Genomic DNA, 20,412 nt, shown 5'->3' on the forward strand with positions numbered 1-20,412 from the left:
ATTAACAGAAGGAAGTTCCTAGAATTAAGAGGGGTTAGGATTTTGGTTGGAAGTTAGAGGAAGCCAGGGAGATCAGTCATTAGAGGGGCATTCCAAGCATGGGAGACAATCAGAAAAAATAACTGGAGCCAAGAGGAGCTATGTTCTGTTAATGGAAAAGGAGGCCACTGTCACCACATCAAAGAGTATGTGTTAGGGAATAAAAATGTAACTAGGCTGGAAGGTAAGAGAGACCTACATTGTGAAGGACTTTAAATGCCAAAACAGAGCATTTTGTTTGTGTTGCATTTTGTTTGTGTTCCTAGAGGCAGTAGGAAACCGCTACATTAATTAGACAGAATGAGGAAGTGACTTGATTGGAACTATCCTTTTGAAAAATCACTTTAGCAACTGAATAGAGGTTGGATCAGAGGGGAGAAGACTTGGGGCCAGCAGACCCAGCTAAAGGCTACTGCTGCTGTCCAGGCTTGAGGTGATAAAGGTTTACACCAGTGGGGATGGGAGTGTTCTAGGAGAGAAGTAGGAATGTTCAAGAGATATTGCAGAAAGGAAATCTTCACACCTTGGCAATAAATTGGGTATGGATTATGGGTGAGAGAATATGAGAAATCCAGGATTACTCATAGGTTGTGAGCCTAGGGAACTAGGAGAATCTTTTCCTCAAAAATCATAGGGAAGATAGGAGGTAGGGAGTGTTTAGTGGGAAAGCTAGTGAATTATGTTTAAGTATATTGAGTTTAAGGTGTCTACTGGACATACTAGTTTGAGATGTCTGAAAGGTAGCTGAGAGATTTGGACATAAAAATGTAGATTTGAGAATCATCAGCATAGAGACGTTAATTAAATCCATGGGAACTTATCAGAGAGAAAAGGAGAGGTCAAGGAAGTTGAGAAGGAAGAAGAGGCCATTGGTTTGGGCAACTAAAAGAATAATTAGTAAGAGAGAGAACAATTTTGATGGAATAATGGCATATTTGTAGGCTGTAAGAAATGAGACAGCAGAGAGAAAGAGGTTGGAAAAAAAAAAGTGAAAAAGAGTGGGGATGACAGACAGAGGATCTGTTGAAGGAAGTGAGATGGAATGGGATCTCTTGAACAAATAGAAGCTAGGGAATACTTTATTAGCATTGGTTGTCTGTAGTATTGGAGCTTTAATTATTTGCAACTTTTTGTAATTTTTGTTGTTGTTCTCATTAGGCCCTCTTTACCCGATTGCTGCTTCAAGATCCAAGCAACCACTTGATTAACATGACCTGTTCCACAACATTAAACCTCTCTGCAGATCGAGATGCAGGGGAAAAGCACATTCTTTGCTACCTTTATTCTTGTTTCCTAAGAGCAAAAGAGGAGGTAGGGGAATGAATGTTGTGTTTTGTTTTCCTTTGGGTTTTTTGTGAGGTAATTGGGGTTAACTGACTCACCCAGCTAGTAAATGTCAAGTGTCTTGAGACTGGATTTGAACTCAGGTTCTCCTGACTTAAGCAGATGCCACCTAGCTGCCCCAGAGAATGATTGAGCCCATATTTTTTACAATGTCTATCTTTTCTTTTCCACAAATGGCATGAAAATGTTCATTTTCAAAGGGCTCCTGTGTATAATGTGAAGTCTCTCATGCTTTATGTAAATTTAGAAAAAAAATTCATTTCTAGTAATTATAGGAGAGATCCAATGTCTGTATTTTCATTTTCTGAGAATGGCACCACCCTTCTCCCAGTCAACCAGACTTAAAACTTAATGTGATCTCCGACTTTACCCCCTTCTAATTTTCCACATCCAGAAAGTTATTGTCTGATCCTTTCTACCTCTTTTATATTTCTTGCATCCATTCCTATTATTACCACTCTACTCTAGGCCCTCATTATCTCTCTAACTTGGATTGTTTTGGTCACCCTTTAGATTACCAAAGTATCAGAAAATCTGCACCCCTGTCCTTACCTCTTTCAATTTCCACCTCTAATCTATCTGACATGCCTTCATAAAGAACACTTCATATCACTACCTTCCACTTTAAAAATTTAAGTATTTCTTCATTAGGGGATAAAGTCTAGATTTAACAGCTTTTGTCTCCCATTACTGTCATTTAAAAAGTTATTTAAGTAACTTACCAGTTAGACTTAACTGCTAAGTGTTGTCTGAACATAGCATTTCTACTTTTGTTCACTGTTTTTTCCATTTAAAAAATTCCACTTAAAATTCCCTCTTCTCTAATTCCCTTCCTATTGCCAAATTCACTTGTCCAAATCCTTCCTATCTGGTAAATAGCCTTATGTAAATGCTATTTCCTCCATGAATCTTTTTCCTCATTTTTCTGCTCTGGACTCTCAAGCTACTCTGTACCTCATATTTCACTTTCATAATTTACTTACAGCTAAATTTTTACATGTTTTTCTTTTTCAATTGTTTTTATAAACCCTAAATTCTGTAAAAATTTCTGTAAAACTTCTATACAGTGAATGTTATGGAATATTATTGTTCTATAAGAAATGATCAACAAGATGATTTCAGAGAGGTCTGGACAGACTTACATGAACTGATACTAAGTGAAATGAGCAGAACCAGGAGGTTCATTGTACACAGCAACAAGATTATATGAAGACCAATTCTGATGTATATGGCTGTTTTCAACACTGAAATGATTAAGGCTAGTCTCAATGATCTTGTGATGAAAAGAGCCATCTAAGAGCCATCTATATCCAGAGAGAGGACTGTGGGAACTGAGTGTGGATCACAACCTAGCATTTTTACTCTTTCTGTTGTTGTTTGCTTGCATTTTGTTTCTTTCTCAAATTTTTTCTTTTTGATGTTATTTTTCTTATACAGCATGGTAATTGTGTAAATATGCATGCATATTATTAAAAAAAAAAAAAACAAAAAAACTTCTATACAAATTCACTCCAGGTCATAGTGTCTCAGTTTCTTTTCTCTCCCTTCAGATTACCAAAGTACCAGAAAACCTGTTGCCCTTTGCTGTGAGGTGTAGGAACTTAACTGTATCTAATACCCGAACTGTCCTCCTCACCCCAGAGATTTATGTTGACCAGAATGTCTATGATCAGCTGGTAGACCTTTTATTGGAAGCAATTCGAGGGGCTCGTAAGTATGGAAGAGAGATCCAGCAACTTAACTTTTGGGTACCTAGAAATATTAGTCATTTCATGGTCCAGTTGCCATTTTTGGCTCTGGTTAAAGTGAAACAAGAGTGCAAAGTTTTAAAAAATTAATAAATTGTCTACCTTTCACTGGAGTTTTGTATCTGTCAGTTTATAACCTGAATCCGTCAGATTAACTTATTCATAACACCTAGATGAGGTAATCATACTAATTGGGAAGTAGAGGGAAAGAAGGAAAAAAAGAGAAGCATGGGATACTTTGGGAAAGTAAAGTTTGGATAGAATGCCAAAATGAGAGATTTAAAATTGCCATGGATAATAATAGTCTTGGATTTTAGTGGTCAAGTGGACCTAGCATGATGATACTTGTGTTTTTCCAAAAAAAAAAATTCAAAAGGAAACAAGAATACTAGCCTTTGGGTTTAAATGCTCTTTTAAAAGTCTTTCATGCCTGGTGTTTCAATTGATAATGGACTTTATGTAATGCTTTAAGAATTGCAAAGTTCTTTCACCCTTACAAGTTAAATAGTGCAAGCATCATTATCCTACATTTACATATAATAAATTTATAGATTTAGAGGTGAAAGGGATCCCAGGCCATTGAACCCTATCATTTTACAGAAGAGGAAACCGAGACCTAGGGAGGTTAAGTGGCTTACCCAAGATCACACAAATAGTGTCACAGGTAGGATATGAACACATATCCTCTGACTCCAGAACCAGTTTATACTAGATCATGCTGTCTCCAAGGTCAAAGGCTAGCAAATTCATAAGAAAGCAGGATTTGGGATCAATATGAAGAAATATTTGACAATTAGAAAGTGATCTCAAAAAACCACCCAATCAATTGTATTAAGTGCCTATAATGTGCCGAACATTTGTTAAAATCTGGGGATTATACATACAAGGGCTGACCTATCCTTACTTGTAAAAAGACTTATACTCTTATGGTGGAAACAAGTATATACAGAATAAATATTAAGACAATAAACACAAAATCATTAAATACAATGCAGTTTGGAAAGGAAGGCAGGACCCCAAGTAGTTGACATGAAGAATCAAGAAAACCTTTCTTTGGAAGGTGGCCTTTGAATTGTATTTTAAAGGAAGAGGGTGTGGCTGATATAAAGGCCCAGGAATGGGAGATGGAATGCTATGTGTGAAGAACCAAGAGAATACTGTTTGCTGTGTCACAGAATGAAGGATGGGGAGCAGTGTTCAGTGAGACTGGACAAATAAGTTAGGGTCAGGACATGAAGGTCTTTAAAAGTAGTTTTAATTTTATCCTAAAGACACTATAAAGCCATCACCACTGGGGAGTCATTTGATCTGTGTATAGGATGGATTGGAATGAGAAGAGAGTTAAAAGCAGGAAAGCCACTTAGGAGACTTTTGCAGTAATCTATTTATGATATGATAAGTGTTTAAACCAGGGGTTCTCAAACTACGGTGCTGAGGACGTTTATGCGACCCACTAGATTATGGCAAATGGATTGAGGGGCAGAGACAGAGTGTGAGTTTTTGTTTTTACTATAGTCTTGGTCCTCCAACAGTCTGAGGCCAGTGAACTGGCCCCCTATTTAAAAAGTTTGAGGACCACTGGCTTAAACTATTTTGTTTAAGTGGTAGCTGTGTGAGTGGAGAAAATGTAGAAATGTCAAAATCTGACAATTGATTGGATGTCGATAGGGTGAAAGAGAACAAGGAATTCAGGATAATCCCAAGGTTATAAACTTGTAAGATAATGGTACTTTTGTTAGAAATAGGAAAATCTGGAAGAGTTTTGGTGGGGAGATAATGAGTTCAGTTTTGGATGTATTAAGTTTGAGATGTCTATGGAACTAAGTCCACTATGAAGTGTTCCCTAGACAATTAATACTCACGGGAGAGACAGTTCCATAAGTCTTTCTCATAAAGACAATAATTAAATCTATGAGAATGGCCTGCTCTATTAGGAGGATTTATCAGATGAGATTTGAAAACATGTCCTCTGGCTCTAGAGCAAGCAAGCTCTGGGTTTTCCCACTGTACCATGCTGCTTGTTGCTTAATATCCTGGATCCTAGATCCCTAGTCTTTAGCAGGGTGTTTTGTATTTAATAAAATTTTAATGTATTTTCATTGGCCACTATATGATTTGGCTATAATCATACATAAGTAAATGTCTGAGAGAGGATTTATGTCTTAATTTCCCCACTCCAATGTATTTCCATTATATATACCCTGCTGCCTCTCTTACCAAAGAAGCCATATGCAATCGACTAACTTTAAGAGTATAAGTATACTATTTCAAAGTCGGATTTGTTTTGTATAGCAAAATAACTGTATGGACATATATACATATTTTGTATTTAACTTATACTTTAACATATTTAACATGTGTTGGTCAACCTGCCATCTGGGGGAGAGGGTAGAGGCGAAGGAGGAGGAAAATTGGAGCAAAAGGTTTTGCAATCGTCAATGCTGAAAAATACCCATGCATATATCTAGTAAATAAAAAGCTATTAAGAAAAAAAAAAAAAAAGAGTATAAGTACAAAAATGAAAAAGGGTAAAATACCAGATTTATTTAGCCGTCTTTAAGTTTCTCTGACCCACTTTTTTTTTCCCATTTTCTTTTTTCATTATTAGATTTTGAAGATGTAACTGAGTTCCTTGAAGAGGTCATTGAAGCCTTGACAGTGGATCAGGAAGTTCGGACATTTCAAGAAGTCATGGTTCCAGTATTTGACATATTGTTGAGCAGAATAAAAGATTTGGATCTCTGTCAAATTTTGTTATATACATATCTAGATATGCTTCTCTATTTCACAAGGCAGAAGGATATTGCAAAAGTAAGTCCACAAATTTTGAAAAGGTTCTTTTAGGACATTTTGTGCTTAAGATCCAATATTCTCCCATTATTAGATGATTTCAGGTGACTTACCCCATTGTAATTATTATCTTTAGACTTGAGAGAATCAAAACAAACAAACAAAACTATGAATTAGTTTCCCCCTCCTCTTTAGATTCTTAGATCTTAATACAACAATTCAATCATTCCTGTATAAAGAGATCAACCAAGCTCATTTTCAATTCCCTACAGGTTTTTGTAGAGTACATACAGCCCAAGGACCCCAGCAATGGACAGATGTATCAGAAGACTTTACTAGGAGTAATTCTGAGTATCTCCTGCTTGTTAAAGACTCCAGGGGTAGTAGAAAACCACGGCTACTTCTTGAATCCATCCCGATCCAGTCCTCAGGAGATCAAAGTGCAGGAGGCCAACATCCATCAGGTGGAACTTTTCACTTGGATACCAGGCTCCAAGCCTTAAGGAAAACAAAGGGTCTTCTGAAAATAGTTGTAAATAAAGTGGTTTGAGATAATTTTCATTGATCATTACAAAGGTAGTTGTAATTATTGAAAGAAATAGCACTTCCTATTGAAGTTCAGGGAAAGCAAAAAATATAATTTGGGATGGTGCTTGAGAATGGGCTACTACAAGTGCAGTAGTTAATTCTCTTTTTATCCCTTGCTGCTATGCCATCTACTTTGAATTCTTCCTAAGCCCTAATTATTACTCATTTATAAGTGAAGCCCTTAAGTCCCCTCAGCTGAGTATCACAAGATAAGCCAAAAATTTGCCTTAACAACTCATACTTTCCTTCATAAGCTAGTTAGCCTTCTTAGAATTCACTTTAGTTAGACACCTAGAGGTCTGATATAATAAGTAGGACAGTTTTAAGCATCCCCCATCAATATAACTTTCTCCAAGGCTATAAATTCAATTTGAAATTCAATACTTTATCACCATATCTCTTATCATGGAGGGTCCAGAAGTTGCCAAAGAAATCTGAAGTGGAGAACAAAGGAAGAGATTGGCATGTCAGAAATAAATTGACATAGTATTTGAATATAAATGTTAGGAGTGTAAAACAACTTTTTGGTATTTTGGTTTTTTTTTTTTTTAAATAGTTCATGGCTCAATTCCACGAAAAGATTTACCAGATGTTGAAGAACTTACTCCAGCTCTCTCCAGACACCAAGCATTGGATATTATCCTGGCTTGGCAACTGCCTGTATGCCAACACAGGCCGCACCAAGATCTGGGCCAATCAAATGCCAGAGATCTTCTTCCAGATGTATGCCTCAGATGCCTTCTTCCTGAATCTGGGTGCTGCCCTCCTGAAGCTGTGCCAGCCATTTTGCAAACCTAAATCCCCAAGGCTGCTCACCTTTAACCCTACCTATTGTGCCCTCAAAGAGTTGAATGATGAAGAGAGGAGGATAAAGAATGTACATATGAAAGGTAAAACAGAAAAGGTTTGTCAAATCTGTGTTGTATATATATTGTCCTATGTTTCTTATCTTATATTTGCACTTTTCTGTCTTAATCTCTTTCTAAAGGAAAAGAGATGAGGCAAAGAGGAGAGATTTAAGAAAAGTAACCATAAAATAAACGGAAGGGCTTTACTACATCTGGTAATTCTCAGTTGAACTCTTGATTCTACCTTGAGTCCCTTTTCTCTGGTATTAGCTTCTGAGAACAGTGTTACAGACTGCTAATTTTGTCTCTTTTTTTCTTTTTAAAGGTTTGGATAAAGAGACCTGTTTGATCCCTAAAGAGAGTGACCAGGAGTTGGAGTTTGCCCAAAACTATAACCTGGTAACCGAGAACCTGGTCCTGACACAATATACTTTGCATGTGGGATTTCACAGGTATGTAATCTTCTGTTGTATAATATAATCACTGTTCATAACCAAAATTGTACTAGGTGAATCTCAGAGGTATAGTCTCATTCAGCTCTTCAGATTCACCAAAGAAAAAAAGAAAAAAGAAAAACCACCGAATGCATTTGTTCCTTATTTGAGAGAATCTTTTGAAATTGTAGTCGTGCCAGTCTTAGTCTGCAAAATGTTCACTAACAAAGGATCAGCAATTTAAAGTTTTACTCTTAATCCTTTTTACCATACTCTTCTATGGAAGAATAATTTACAATAATTAATCAAACATTTATTAAATATTCTAATCACTGTTAAGGTTTTGGGGATACAAGACAATAAGCGTCTTACATTCCATCAGAATAAATATATACAGAATAAATTCAAGATAAGTGACAAGTGACATAGTTGTGGATCCCCTTTAATTCATATCCATTCTTAGACACTAACTAGTTGTGACACTTCTGTTTCCTTCAGTTTCTCAGCTCTAAAATGGAGATAATAATTGTGCCTCCCTGCCAGGTTTGTTAAGAGCATCTAAAGAGATAGTATTTGTAAAGAGCTTAGCACAGTGCCTGACACATAATAGCTTTGTTAAAACTGTTTATTCCCTTCCTTCCCTCTTTTCTCCTTCCTCTCCTAGTAATTGGGGAATCAGGAAAAATTTCATGCACAACATGATCTTTGAGTTGAGTCTTAAAAGAAGCAAAAGATTCTGAGTCAGAAGGTAGAAAAGCAATAGTGTATTTTAGGCATGGAAAATGGACAGCCCAGAGACATAAAGAACTGTGATGGGGTACCATGCATGAGGAATAGAGAAGTCCAATTTGTCTAGATTGCAGAATTCAGGAAAGGGGAGCAGTATACAAGGACACTAATATGGTACATTAGGACCAGGCTGAAAGGGCTTTAAAAGCCAAACAAAAGAGTTTCTGTTTTATCCTATAGGTAATAGGGAAGTACTAAGTGATGCTTGAACAGGAGAGTGACATGAGCTTACCTTCACTTAAAGAAACTCATTTTGGCAGCTCTCCAGAGCTAAAGAAGTCCTTTAAAGCTAATATTGGACTTATTAAAACTGAGATATCCATAGACATCTATTTGGAATTTCCAATAGATAATTGGTGCTACAGAATTCTCTTTATATATTCCCTTCTGCTCTTGAGTCCTTGATAGCCTTGTTGATAATAAAGGGCCAGGATGCTGCACAGAAGTGGGAGTAGGAAAAATTTTGAGCAATATATATTATGAGATATTCGGCTCCAAAAAAGATCCCCACAAACCTTTATATCAAGAACTAGGAACTTTTTAGAATGTGGATTTTGATGACAGTAAGACTGGAGTTCTGAAAACATAAGAGCAAATGAATTGCTTTTAGTCTGCTTTTAGTTTAGAATTTCATAGGATACTTTTTCTTATTGGGTTATTACATAAGGGAGAAAAGTACCAAAACAATTAATAGAATATTCCAATAAAGAAAATTAGATTTAACAACTTTAAATGATTAAAGAAAAACTTACACTAGGGCTTTTCAAAAATCAACTGAAGATTTCTGAACATTTTTTAAATTTAATTCTGCCTACATACTTTGAAACCTAGAATCTACTCAGAGTATTATAAAGTAACATTTCTTAGAGATTTTTCTGCCTCCTTCGGTTTTTTCTTTTTACTTTAAAGCTTTTTAAGCTTTAAAAAACCTTAACTATATGATCCTCAGAAATTGTGACTTTTATCTCCTCTATGGCTTAAGACTATTGTACAAGGCTGGATGGAATAAGTATTTATTAAGTACCTACTATATGCTAAGTAATATGCTAAGCAATATACTGATCACTTTATACACATTATCCCCCAACAATCCTGTAAGGTAGGTATTGCTATTATTTTTGTTTTACAGTTACAGAAACTGATGTAAACATAGGTCAAGTGAGTTGCTAAGAATCAGAGTTGCTCAGTCACAGAGTTGAATTTGGGTCTTCTGGACCCTGGATCTGGCCCTATACTGTGCTACCTAATTGCCTCTTCACAAGTTCAACAAAACCAGCCTAATATATCAACAGAATCTGACAATATATTCAGTGCTCCATATCTGCTTGTAGTACCTCACCTTTATAAAGAAAGATGGGAAATACATTTTCTCTTCTAGGGACCTAGCATAATCTTTATAATTATATATGGTGTAGTTTGAGGGTTTTTTGTTTCATTTACGTTATTATAATTATTTTTTACATATATCTCACACACATATTGTTTTTCTGATATTACATCAGTTCATTTGTCTTTTCATGCTTCTTTGTAGTCATAGTCATTATCAATAACATATTAACAATCACATATGTGATTACATTCACATACCAGTATTCGTTTAGTCATTGCCCATTGGATAAATAAATACTTTGTTCCTGTTTCTTTGCTACTATTAAAAAAATGCTGCCAGAAATATTTTGAGAACTATGTCACCTTTCTGTTTTGGACTTCCTTGACATAAATGCTGAGCAATGGGCTCTTTGAGTCAAAAGACATTACTGTTTTAGACACTTTAAAGCAGGACAGCAGGTAGCTTTCCAGGATATATTTTTTTTTTCTAATTTAAGAAACTAGTAGATTGTGATCTAAATGCATCTTAACTAAAGAAAATTCTCAAATCCATTCAGCAGATGTTTTATTATATAAGTTATGTGTAGGGATGACATAGAGATGACTTTCAAGAGTATGAATGTTATGTTAAATCAAGGCTCCTGATTGGTTCTTATTTGCTGTCATTGTGCCTCAGCTAGGTTTGGAACTTCAACTTTTCTCTATTCCCCTTCCCTCCCCCACCTCTCCCCCCTTACCACCTGCCCCATCTCCATCACCCACTCAGCAAGCATTTTTGGATGCCTGATGTACCATGGGTAATCTGCCACAGAACTGCCTTCTTTCATCCTCCCAGACTCATTCTGTCCTGTCTCCCCTGGGGCAGGTTGCATGACCAGATGGTAAAAATCAACCAGAGCTTGCATCGGCTGCAGGTGGCCTGGCGTGAGGCTCAGCAAAGTGCCAGCCCCACAGCGGACAGTCTCCGAGAGCAGTTTGAGCGCTTGATGACCGTCTATCTCTCTACCAAGACTGCCATGACAGAGCCGCAGATGCTACAGAACTGCCTCAATTTGCAGGTGTCCATGGCTGTTCTTTTGGTTCAGCTAGCCATTGGCAACCAAGGCACAGAGCCAGTAGAACTGACTTTCCCTTTGCCAGATCAGTACAGCTCTTTGGCTTATGTGCCAGGTGAGTTGATTCTTCCTTAGGAGCTTCCTGTTTATAATTGGCAGATCTGAACTGAGTCATGCCAGAAGTTTAAGCTTCAGATTAACTTCCTTTGGTGGTGTTGTTGATCCTTTTTCAGAGAAATACCTTTTAATGTACATATGATGTATAATGGTAAAAATATGAAAAAAACTCATCGGTATGGAAGTCAGAAAACATTCTGCTAAGGATTAATAGAATTTCCAAAGCAATCAGTTTTATTTAGATGCAGTGTTCTTCCACAAGCTTCTACCTATGTAAGGATCTCCTCAGTGATAATTTTTACATTGCTGACTTTATACAAGATGAGCCAATGATACTTTTTCTGATGTGAAGTAAATATCTTCAATCTTATGATTAGATTCTACGTTCTGTTTTCTATAGAAATATCACCTGTGGTCTTTCTCCTAAATATAGTATTCTTTGTTAATTTATTCATTGCCAACTTCACTAATCAATTAAGTGCCTAGCTTATAAAATGCACCATGCCAGGTGCTAGAGGAAATAAAAAGTAAGACAATCCCAATCTCTTAAGGAATTATTGTGTAGTAGTTATGATCAAACAAATATATAATACAAATTCTAATGTTTATATATAAAAAAAAAAAAAAGCACAAAATCCTGTAAAGGCAGATGAGAGAGATTACTTTCATCTTTTGGAGATCACAGAAAGCTTCATGGAAAGAGTGCTGTTTGATCTGGGCCTTGAATAGAGGATAAGATGTTAATAGGCAGTGGTAAGAGGAAAAGACTTCCCAAGTATAGTGGAGTGATTGCACAAAGGTGCAAGACTTTAAGGAAATTACTTTTGTTAAGGGAATAGCTATTGATCCTGTTTAGCTATACGGCAAATATTATGTGATGAAACCACACCCAAAAATATTGCTGTCCTTGTGTATGTCACTAGGAATGTCCTCATCTATCAAGATTATAAGTGTTTTACCTACCTAATAACTTAATTATCCATAGCAGAAACTCCTTAAATATCCATATCAGTATTTTTTAAGAACCAGCAGCTAATCTTAGGAGCCAAAGAGAAACACTTGCATAATATATCACTTTACTAAGCTCTGTAATCATTGCTTCAATGTTCTTAAACCCTTATACCAATACTAATCCACTACATATGAATAGATATGGAAATTAACTTAGTAGATATAGAAAATTCCTCATCTAGCCCTGTATCTTGACTAGAATTGATGTTTTCAATAAATTTTCATAAATCAATTGGAAGTCTCAGCAATTTAAGTTCTACCATAATTGTTGCTCAATGGGAGAGGATCAGATATTGACTCAGGTTCCTAACCCATCAAGAAAGACAAGTGAACATTTACATTTGCAGAATTTTTTGCGGATAACTTGGGAGATTTTCTTATTTTCTTACGGCGATTTGCTGACGACATCCTGGAGACATCAGCTGATTCACTGGAGCAAGTTCTTCATTTTGTCACCATTTTTACTGGGAGCGTAGAGAGGTAATGTGCGAACAACTTGATTTCTCCCACTATGTAGAGCTACAGAATATCCAGAGTGCTTTCAAACCAAGAATAAACAAGCTTAAATCATAAGGGGATGCCTTGAGCACTTATGTTAACATTAATGACTCACCTGACCTTCCTTGGGGGTAGCTAAGAATTCCACACTTGAGAGACATAATAAGCAAAGGATTTTGCCCCGAGGGTTTGGCCTACACTTGAGGTTCAAATGAGATTTCAGCTGTTAATCCCTTATTAAAGCAGAAACACCAATCATGTCTAAGCTAACCAGTCATAGCTAATGACTTGTAAGTAACTGCAAAAGATAATAGCAAAAACAATGCTTGGTCTTGCCAGTCCTAGATTTAGATACAAATTCTGCCTTACTACTTTTAATGTAAAGTTGTGATAATAGCATTTGCACCTACCTACCTCACATAAGGGATGCAAGAAAAAAAGTGCTTTGCAAAACTGTACAATGCTACATAAATGTGAAGTTACTGTTGCTGTTAGTGATGTGTGCTTTGCTGTCTCTAGTCTATCCCAGTCTTCCCCTTCAGAGGTTTTCTAACCATTTTCTATCAAAAATAGTAAGTGTGACTAGCAGACTACTTATCTCTCTGGATTAAGTATAATAGGAAATAGGTCCTGAATGTATATTCATATGAATGAAGGTATGCCAAATGGGCCTTCATTTTCTTTATTTCTAAAAAGGAAACCAGAAGTTATTGCCTAGCTTTCACAGAACTGAGTGAATTTAATGAGAAATCATCAGTCACCAAGTGGTTAAGTATCTATTATGTGCTAGGCACTAAGAATGATACAGATGATATATGTGTCTTGGTCACAACTTTTGTTGGGATAAAATATAGTTGGGATGAAAAGAATAGTAAATAATAAATTATGTGATAGGGTCTAGAAACTCCATGTTGAGTCTAGGGTAAAATACAAAGCCTTCAGTTTGGATTTAAATTCCACCACATTCTGACTAGCCAATCTTCCCAGATTTATTTCATGCATTTTATTGTCTAGTCAAACTCACCTGCCAGCTAAACTTTTCCCAAACTCAGTATTCCATCTCCTCCCTGTGCTTTTCTGGTCTGACTTCCATGTCTGGAATGGACTCATCATCCCCAGTCTTTAGAATCCTTAGCTTTCTTCAAAGCTCAGTCAGGTGAAGCTCCTTCCTAAAGTTATTCCCTATCCCCCTAGTTACTGATGTTCTTTCTCTACTCAAATTATCTTAATTTGTTTATATATTGTATCTTAAATTATCATGGAAACTTCATGAGAATAAGATTTATTGGTTTTTAGTGCCTAGTCCATAGCAGGAGGTGCTGAATAAATATTTGTAGAATTTAATCAAAGAAAAGATCAGCATTTAAAGTTGTGTAATTATATAAAATTGTGACACTGAGAAGGACCTCCAGCCTTCAGAGAGCACCACTTGAAACATTTTCTCACAAATCATGTTTTGCCCAGCATTGTCCCAGAAACTGATCGGTTTTAATCTATATAGACATACCCTTTGTGTTAAAACTGCAGTTAGAAAAGAGTTATGGTGCAATGCCATCCTAATTGATCTGTATGTTGAAATAACAAGTCACCCTTTTGACAGCCAGTTCTCCCTGTCTTTGTTATCCTATCTCCTGAACACCTTGCAGAATGAAGAACCCCCATCTAAGGGCCAAACTGGCAGAGGTGCTAGAAGCAGTCATGCCGCACCTGGACCAAGCCCCGAACCCCCTGGTCTCTAGCGTGTTCCACCGCAAACGTGTGTTCTGCAGCTACCCCTATGCTGCCCAGCTTGCTGAGGCACTCATCAAAGTCTTTGTAGACATTGAGTTTACAGGTAAGCAGCTGTGAACAGCCCCAAAACTGAGACACTGACAGCCTGAGGGATGTCTTGTGGAAAAGAAGGAAGTACTAGGGTACCAGACTTGATCAAATCAGAGTCGGTTAGACCCATTAGTCTATCTAATTAGTGCACACAGACCCTTCTTTTTCCTTATCTGGGTAAAATTGCAAAACAGTAAGAACAAAGATAATTTATTAACTGAGATACTTCCATCTTAACCAGCCTTTCTGCCTACTGGGCTCATCAACTATTAACTAGTGTCCACTTCCTTGCTTAGCAGTGAAGCCCCTTAATTGTGACCAGATAGTGTGCCAGTAGTAACTCATCCAAAAAGTGACATGCCTTAAGTTGTCATTTAAGCCCCATTCCAAGGGAGCTCCTTCTTAGCAATGATCACCTCATTATGTTGAAGGCATCATGAGCATCAGGTTATCTGTTCCTGAGGCTAGGATGCAGTCGTGCTCTGACTTCCTGTCTTTAAGTGTTATCAGTAACCAGTTGGTCTCACAGTTGAGAGATGGAGTTCCAAGAATATGGGCACTGAATTGAGCTAGATACAGATCTAAAATTTGGGAAAGCTAGAAGTACATCCCCACTACCACCATCCCATAGTAAATGACCATAATAATGGCTAGGAAAATAGAAATTCTGAAGCCCCAGTCTACTTTGCAACTGTACTTCACTTTCTCCTTTGCTGCTGCTGTGGCACCTGCACAATAAAGATTGTTAAGTACCATGTATTTGGATTTAGTAGTGTTTATTTTCTTAGAGTTTGTTTTACAGCTTAGCTGCTGTTCAAATACCTGTTAGAATAAAAATTCTTTGCCGAGCAAGATGCTTGTACATCCATTGCCCCTAAGGACATGAGCAAACATCCTACCCTTGCTCTGGGCAGATGTTAATTCTGAAAGCAGATACCACAAGAGGCCTTGGCAACTTTGGAATGAAAGGGGATTCCTAGTCCTTATCTTACTTCCCAATGTCCATGCTATACTTGATAGATTATTTTTTGTTCTGTTGCCTTTCTCCAGGAGACCCCCATCAGTTTGAGCAAAAATTTAACTACCGCCGTCCCATGTATCCTATCTTAAAGTACATGTGGGGAACAGATGCCTACAGAGAAAGCATAAAGGTAAGCTAGCTAATGGTTAAATCAGTGTCATTACATTTAAAAAAAAATAAATAAAAAATAAATCAACTCCCAAGGGGCTGTGGTTTCATATTAATATGTCTGTCTTTTTTGATGGTGTTTGCAGGATCTAGCTGATTATGCCTCTGAAAATTTGGAAGCCATGAATCCCCCTCTCTTTCTTCGCTTTCTTAACCTGTTAATGAATGACGCTATCTTCCTATTGGATGAAGCCATACAGGTAAGAAGGAAGAAGTTGGTTTGACAGTCTCCATTTGTTATCAAATCTTTTAATCAAAATAGAGTAACTTCATGTTTCTTTCATAAAAACAGGATCACTTTTTGACACTGAGCTTGAAAGTGTACAAAAGTAACTAGATAATGTCATCACACCTGATATGGGTCATTTTCAATCTACCAAATAGTTTCCCCCTACTGGTCAAACTCAAGAGATATTGAATTCAACTGGATAGAGGTGACATGCTTCAAGCAAAGAGATTAAAAGGTAGTCTGTTAAATCTGGACAAAAAGATATTGGTACAGTTAACTCATGGAGCCAGATCTCTGCAAAATGAGAGAGCTTGACTTAGGGTAGATTTTTTTTATGTGGGGAATCCCAAACTAAATATTCTTCCTCTCCCAAATCTTGATTAATAATGACGGAGTGGATTCATAACATTGTTGGGAAGTTATTTTTTAGTTTTCACAAAATATAAAACATAGTTGGTATATTTCAGTCCCTTGAGTGTGATTAACCATACCTAATGGAACTGCTTATTGCTACTATAAAAAACAGCCTTCATCCACTGAGCAAAACCTCCCTTCCCCATGATGGGAGCAAGGGAGGACAATTTCCCAGAGGGAAGGGAACTGGTTAGACCTTGGGGACAGCCTGTTTCATGTTGACCTCTTGTTAACTAGCCATACCAACAGCCACTTATATGGAAACACCAAAGATCTTGTCTTGTGTTACTTTTTTCAAGATGGTATTTTGAGGTTCTTTATAAATTCACGAGACTAAGAGAACAGACTATATTATGTGCATATGTCCCTCCTAACAAGAGCCACTGTGACACAAAGGCAAAACAGATGGAACTTGATGCAGCTGTTTGTCCTAGTGTTTTGTACAAGAATATTAACACTAACAGGCTTCTAAATAAGTATGTGGTCCTTTTTACAAACTTGATAGAGCTTTCCTGATGACACGAAGCATCTTGATATTTGTCTTCTGATTGTGAAGAAAAAAAAAAAAACAACCACTCTGCTCTCAGCAGGCCATGGAGAGAAGTGAGCATCATTTTCTAGAGCATCAATTTTCTCAGCTGTAAAATGAAGGGATTGGACTGGATGATCTGTATTACAGCTCCAAATCTATGATCTCTGATTCCTCATACTTGCCTAGTTGACCTAAGTATTTCATTTTCACTTCATACATAGTCCTACAGAAGTTTAGAGTTAAAGGGACCTTCATGGTCTTCTTGTCCAACCCCTATTTGAATTCTTTATTTATATTTGCCTTAGAAGTAGTCATCCAGCCTCCTTATGAATATCCCCCAATGGCAGGAAAATTTGCTCTCTGTAGAATGAGAGTAGTAATAATACCACCCAGGTTTATTATGAGAATTCAGAAATAATACTTGTAAGGCTCTTAGCACTGGACCTGGCACTATACAAATATTAGTTATTATCATCATCATTACTATTATTATAAGCTCCTGAAGTCATCTGTTTAATTTGTCAAGAACTGTATGTAGTTGGGAAACTTTTCCTTAAATAGAGATGAAATCTATATTACTTCAAGTTCTTCCTATTACTTACTCAAGTCCCATGATGAGATATATAGGATGTCCCAAAAGTCTTAGTGCAATTTTATGCTTTAATAATTTAAAAGTTTTAAGCTTAAAGATATTCTCTAGAGCAGGGGTTTTCAAACTACAACCCACAGGCCAGATGCAGCCCACTGAGGACATTTATGCGGCCCGCCAGGTTATGGCAAATGGGCTGAGGGGTGGAGACAGAGTGTGAGCTTTTGTTTTTACTATGGTCCGGCCCTCCAACAGTCTGAGGGACAGTGAACTGGCCCTCTATTTAAAAAGTTTGAGGACCACTGCTTTAGAGTGCCATTTTTCTTAGTGGTCTTGACTTATATTGAATAGTTATTTTTGTTGTTTTCAACTCGGTTTCATTTTATTTTATTTTATTTTTTATTTATTTTATAGTTATAATTTTTTTTTGACAGCACATATGCATGGGTAATTTTTTTTAAAACATCCCTTGTATTCACTTTTCCAAATTTTCCCCTCCCTCCCTCTACTTCCTCCCCTAGATGACAGGCAATCCCATACATATTAAATGTGTTACAGTATAACCTAGATACAATATATGTGTGTAAAACCAAATTTCTTGTTGCACGGTAAGAATTGGATTCCGAAGGTATAAGTATCGGTTTCATTTTAAATACATCCTTGAAGTATTTTCCCTCCAACATGCAGACTGTCATATATGTTGAACTTAAAGATATTTAATTGAAGAATCTTGATTCATCCCACTAATTCTTTCTACTTTCTTTAGTACTTAAGCAAGATAAAAATCCAGCAGATTGAGAGGGACCAAGGTGAATGGGACAATTTGTCTCCAGAAGCCCGTAGAGAAAAGGAGGCCAGTCTGCAAATGTTTGGGCAGCTGGCTCGATTCCACAACATCATGTCTAATGAAACCATTGGTACCTTGGCCTTTCTGACATCAGGTAAGAACAGAAAGATCTGAAAATTAGTGGGGTTAGCACTGAACTTTGGGGAAATATGGACAGCTGACTCTATAAGTCTCATTGGCAATATCTTTGATTCTAAGATTAGCCAGTGAGTCACTGAAAAACATTCATATCAGGCTTGTTGGGCAAGTGATTTGATGAAACTTTATTTAATTCAAAATCTATTTTCACTTTATTGGAATTGGTGTTGGATATAAAGAGCTTGAGCCCTCCTTTGGTTAGAATAAATACATAAATCTCTTAAGAAATTCAATATGGAGTATAAAATCCCTTTTCTTCCCTACAACCTCATCTCCAAAGAGAAATAGGTATTTTACCTATCTTGTCCACAGCTCATAGAGAATTGCTATAGTCTGACTTCTTATAGGGTGCCATCCATTTATGTTCCAGAGATCAAGTCCCTCTTTGTACACCCCTTCCTGGCTGAACGAATCATCTCCATGCTAAACTACTTTCTGCAGCATCTGGTTGGTCCTAAGATGGGAGCCTTAAAAGTCAAGGATTTCAGCGAATTTGACTTCAAACCTCAGCAGCTTGTTTCAGACATCTGCAACATCTACTTAAACCTTGGGTACATGAAAGTGGATCTTTTCAGTTAAGAGAGAAGGCTGATATGATTTTTTTACAATGTAATTGTGGTTGTGGGGTGGCAGATGAGTCATTTTGTGAAGATATGAATGTAATGAAGGAGTTCTAATGTCTTTAAAAGCATGTTTTCAGAATTTAACCTTTACCCTAATAAGATTTAGTATGATGTGATATGTGGAGCATTCTTTGGGTGATATTATGTCCACCATGTATAGAGAGAAATTCGAGAGCTTCTGGATTAAAAATAAAAAGATAATTTTTAAGCCCATAGGAAAAAAACTCACTAGGCTTTTTACCCAGAATGTTGCATGCAATTTTCCAATGTCAAATATACAATCATGGCTTATAAGCAATAGCAAACCTTTTCTGAATCGCGACATATATCTCCTTTGTTTGACATATTCTTTTCCACATTATCTCTCTCTGATGCCGGCCATCCAGCGACGAGGAGAATTTCTGTGCTACTGTGCCCAAGGATGGGCGATCTTATTCCCCAATGCTCTTTGCTCAGACAGTCCGAGTCCTGAAGAAAATAAACAAGCCTGGAAATATGATTGTGGCTTTCAGCAACCTGGCAGAAAAGATCAAGGTAAGCCAAGAAAACACCACTGTGTGACTGCTTATATCTTGTGCTAAAACCAGCCTGTCCCTTCCACTACTCTGTGTCCCCCCAAAAAAAGTTGTTTTGAGGAAGTATAAGGAAGGTGTATGAAAAGAGCTTGATCATAGAGTTAATCATTGTTTTTATATGGTGTCTATTAATTTTCTATTAATTAATAATCTCTTTCCTATTAATTATGCTCAGGTAAAAACTTATTGATTTTTAAGACCCAGCTACAGGAAGAGAAGAATGTAAAATTTTTCTTCTCAGGGAGGATTTATGAGGGGAAGGATAGGAAGTGGCTTAAGGAGGCCTCAAATAAGAACTATTGAGACAGAACTCTCCCACCCCAGGTGTGTTTTCCTGCCATTAATTCATTTCCTATAGAACTAGTTAATTCTCTTGTCTGATTTTCCTTGTTATAGTTCTGCATTGTTTAAAGCTAAAATAGTTCACTGTTTGCATAAAACAAGGCTCCATTAGCAGTTATCCTGTTTCACAGAATATAAAACTGAAATAGAAATAATTAAGAGAGATGAACCTGTGCAATGAAGAAACTGGGCCCCAGCTATATTCTTATACCAATATCCAGTTCATTATCATTCTGATTAGAACATGAAGAGTTTACTGGGGTGTTAAGAAATCAAATGATGGTAAAATCAGGTTTAAACCCAAGTGACAGTTTAGTTCCGTGCTTATGATGGTTGACCATTGAGAACTATATTTCCATATGTAAAATTTGACTGCACTTGTGGTTTCTCTACCTAAAACCAGAACTAGCTTTTCACATTCAGTCTACAAGGAAGAATCTGTAACTACGCAAATGACAACCTTGTCTGAATTTTGAACAGGTAGAGGAAAAGAAAACATTCTTTTCTATTGTGTTTTTTGACC

At 36.8% G+C, this 20,412-nt stretch overlaps 1 protein-coding gene across 2 annotated transcripts in view; it reads left to right on the top strand.

Moving 5' to 3' along the window:
- The window catches only part of UBE4A (ubiquitination factor E4A), a 36,197-nt gene that overhangs the window by 10,630 nt on the left and 5,155 nt on the right, over nt 1-20,412 (top strand). For both annotated transcript variants that reach the window (XM_074302264.1, XM_074302265.1), the window contains exons 5-18: nt 1,198-1,350; nt 2,934-3,093; nt 5,740-5,942; nt 6,194-6,385; nt 7,066-7,399; nt 7,683-7,809; nt 10,775-11,079; nt 12,440-12,572; nt 14,237-14,424; nt 15,462-15,562; nt 15,687-15,800; nt 18,131-18,305; nt 18,720-18,900; nt 19,359-19,506. In XM_074302264.1, coding sequence (XP_074158365.1) covers nt 1,198-1,350; nt 2,934-3,093; nt 5,740-5,942; nt 6,194-6,385; nt 7,066-7,399; nt 7,683-7,809; nt 10,775-11,079; nt 12,440-12,572; nt 14,237-14,424; nt 15,462-15,562; nt 15,687-15,800; nt 18,131-18,305; nt 18,720-18,900; nt 19,359-19,506 — 2,514 coding nt within the window. The remainder of the gene's footprint in view (nt 1-1,197; nt 1,351-2,933; nt 3,094-5,739; nt 5,943-6,193; nt 6,386-7,065; nt 7,400-7,682; nt 7,810-10,774; nt 11,080-12,439; nt 12,573-14,236; nt 14,425-15,461; nt 15,563-15,686; nt 15,801-18,130; nt 18,306-18,719; nt 18,901-19,358; nt 19,507-20,412) is intronic.

This window comes from Sminthopsis crassicaudata, chromosome 3, assembly GCF_048593235.1.
Source record: "Sminthopsis crassicaudata isolate SCR6 chromosome 3, ASM4859323v1, whole genome shotgun sequence".
In the NCBI taxonomy this organism is placed as follows: Eukaryota; Metazoa; Chordata; class Mammalia; order Dasyuromorphia; family Dasyuridae; genus Sminthopsis; species Sminthopsis crassicaudata.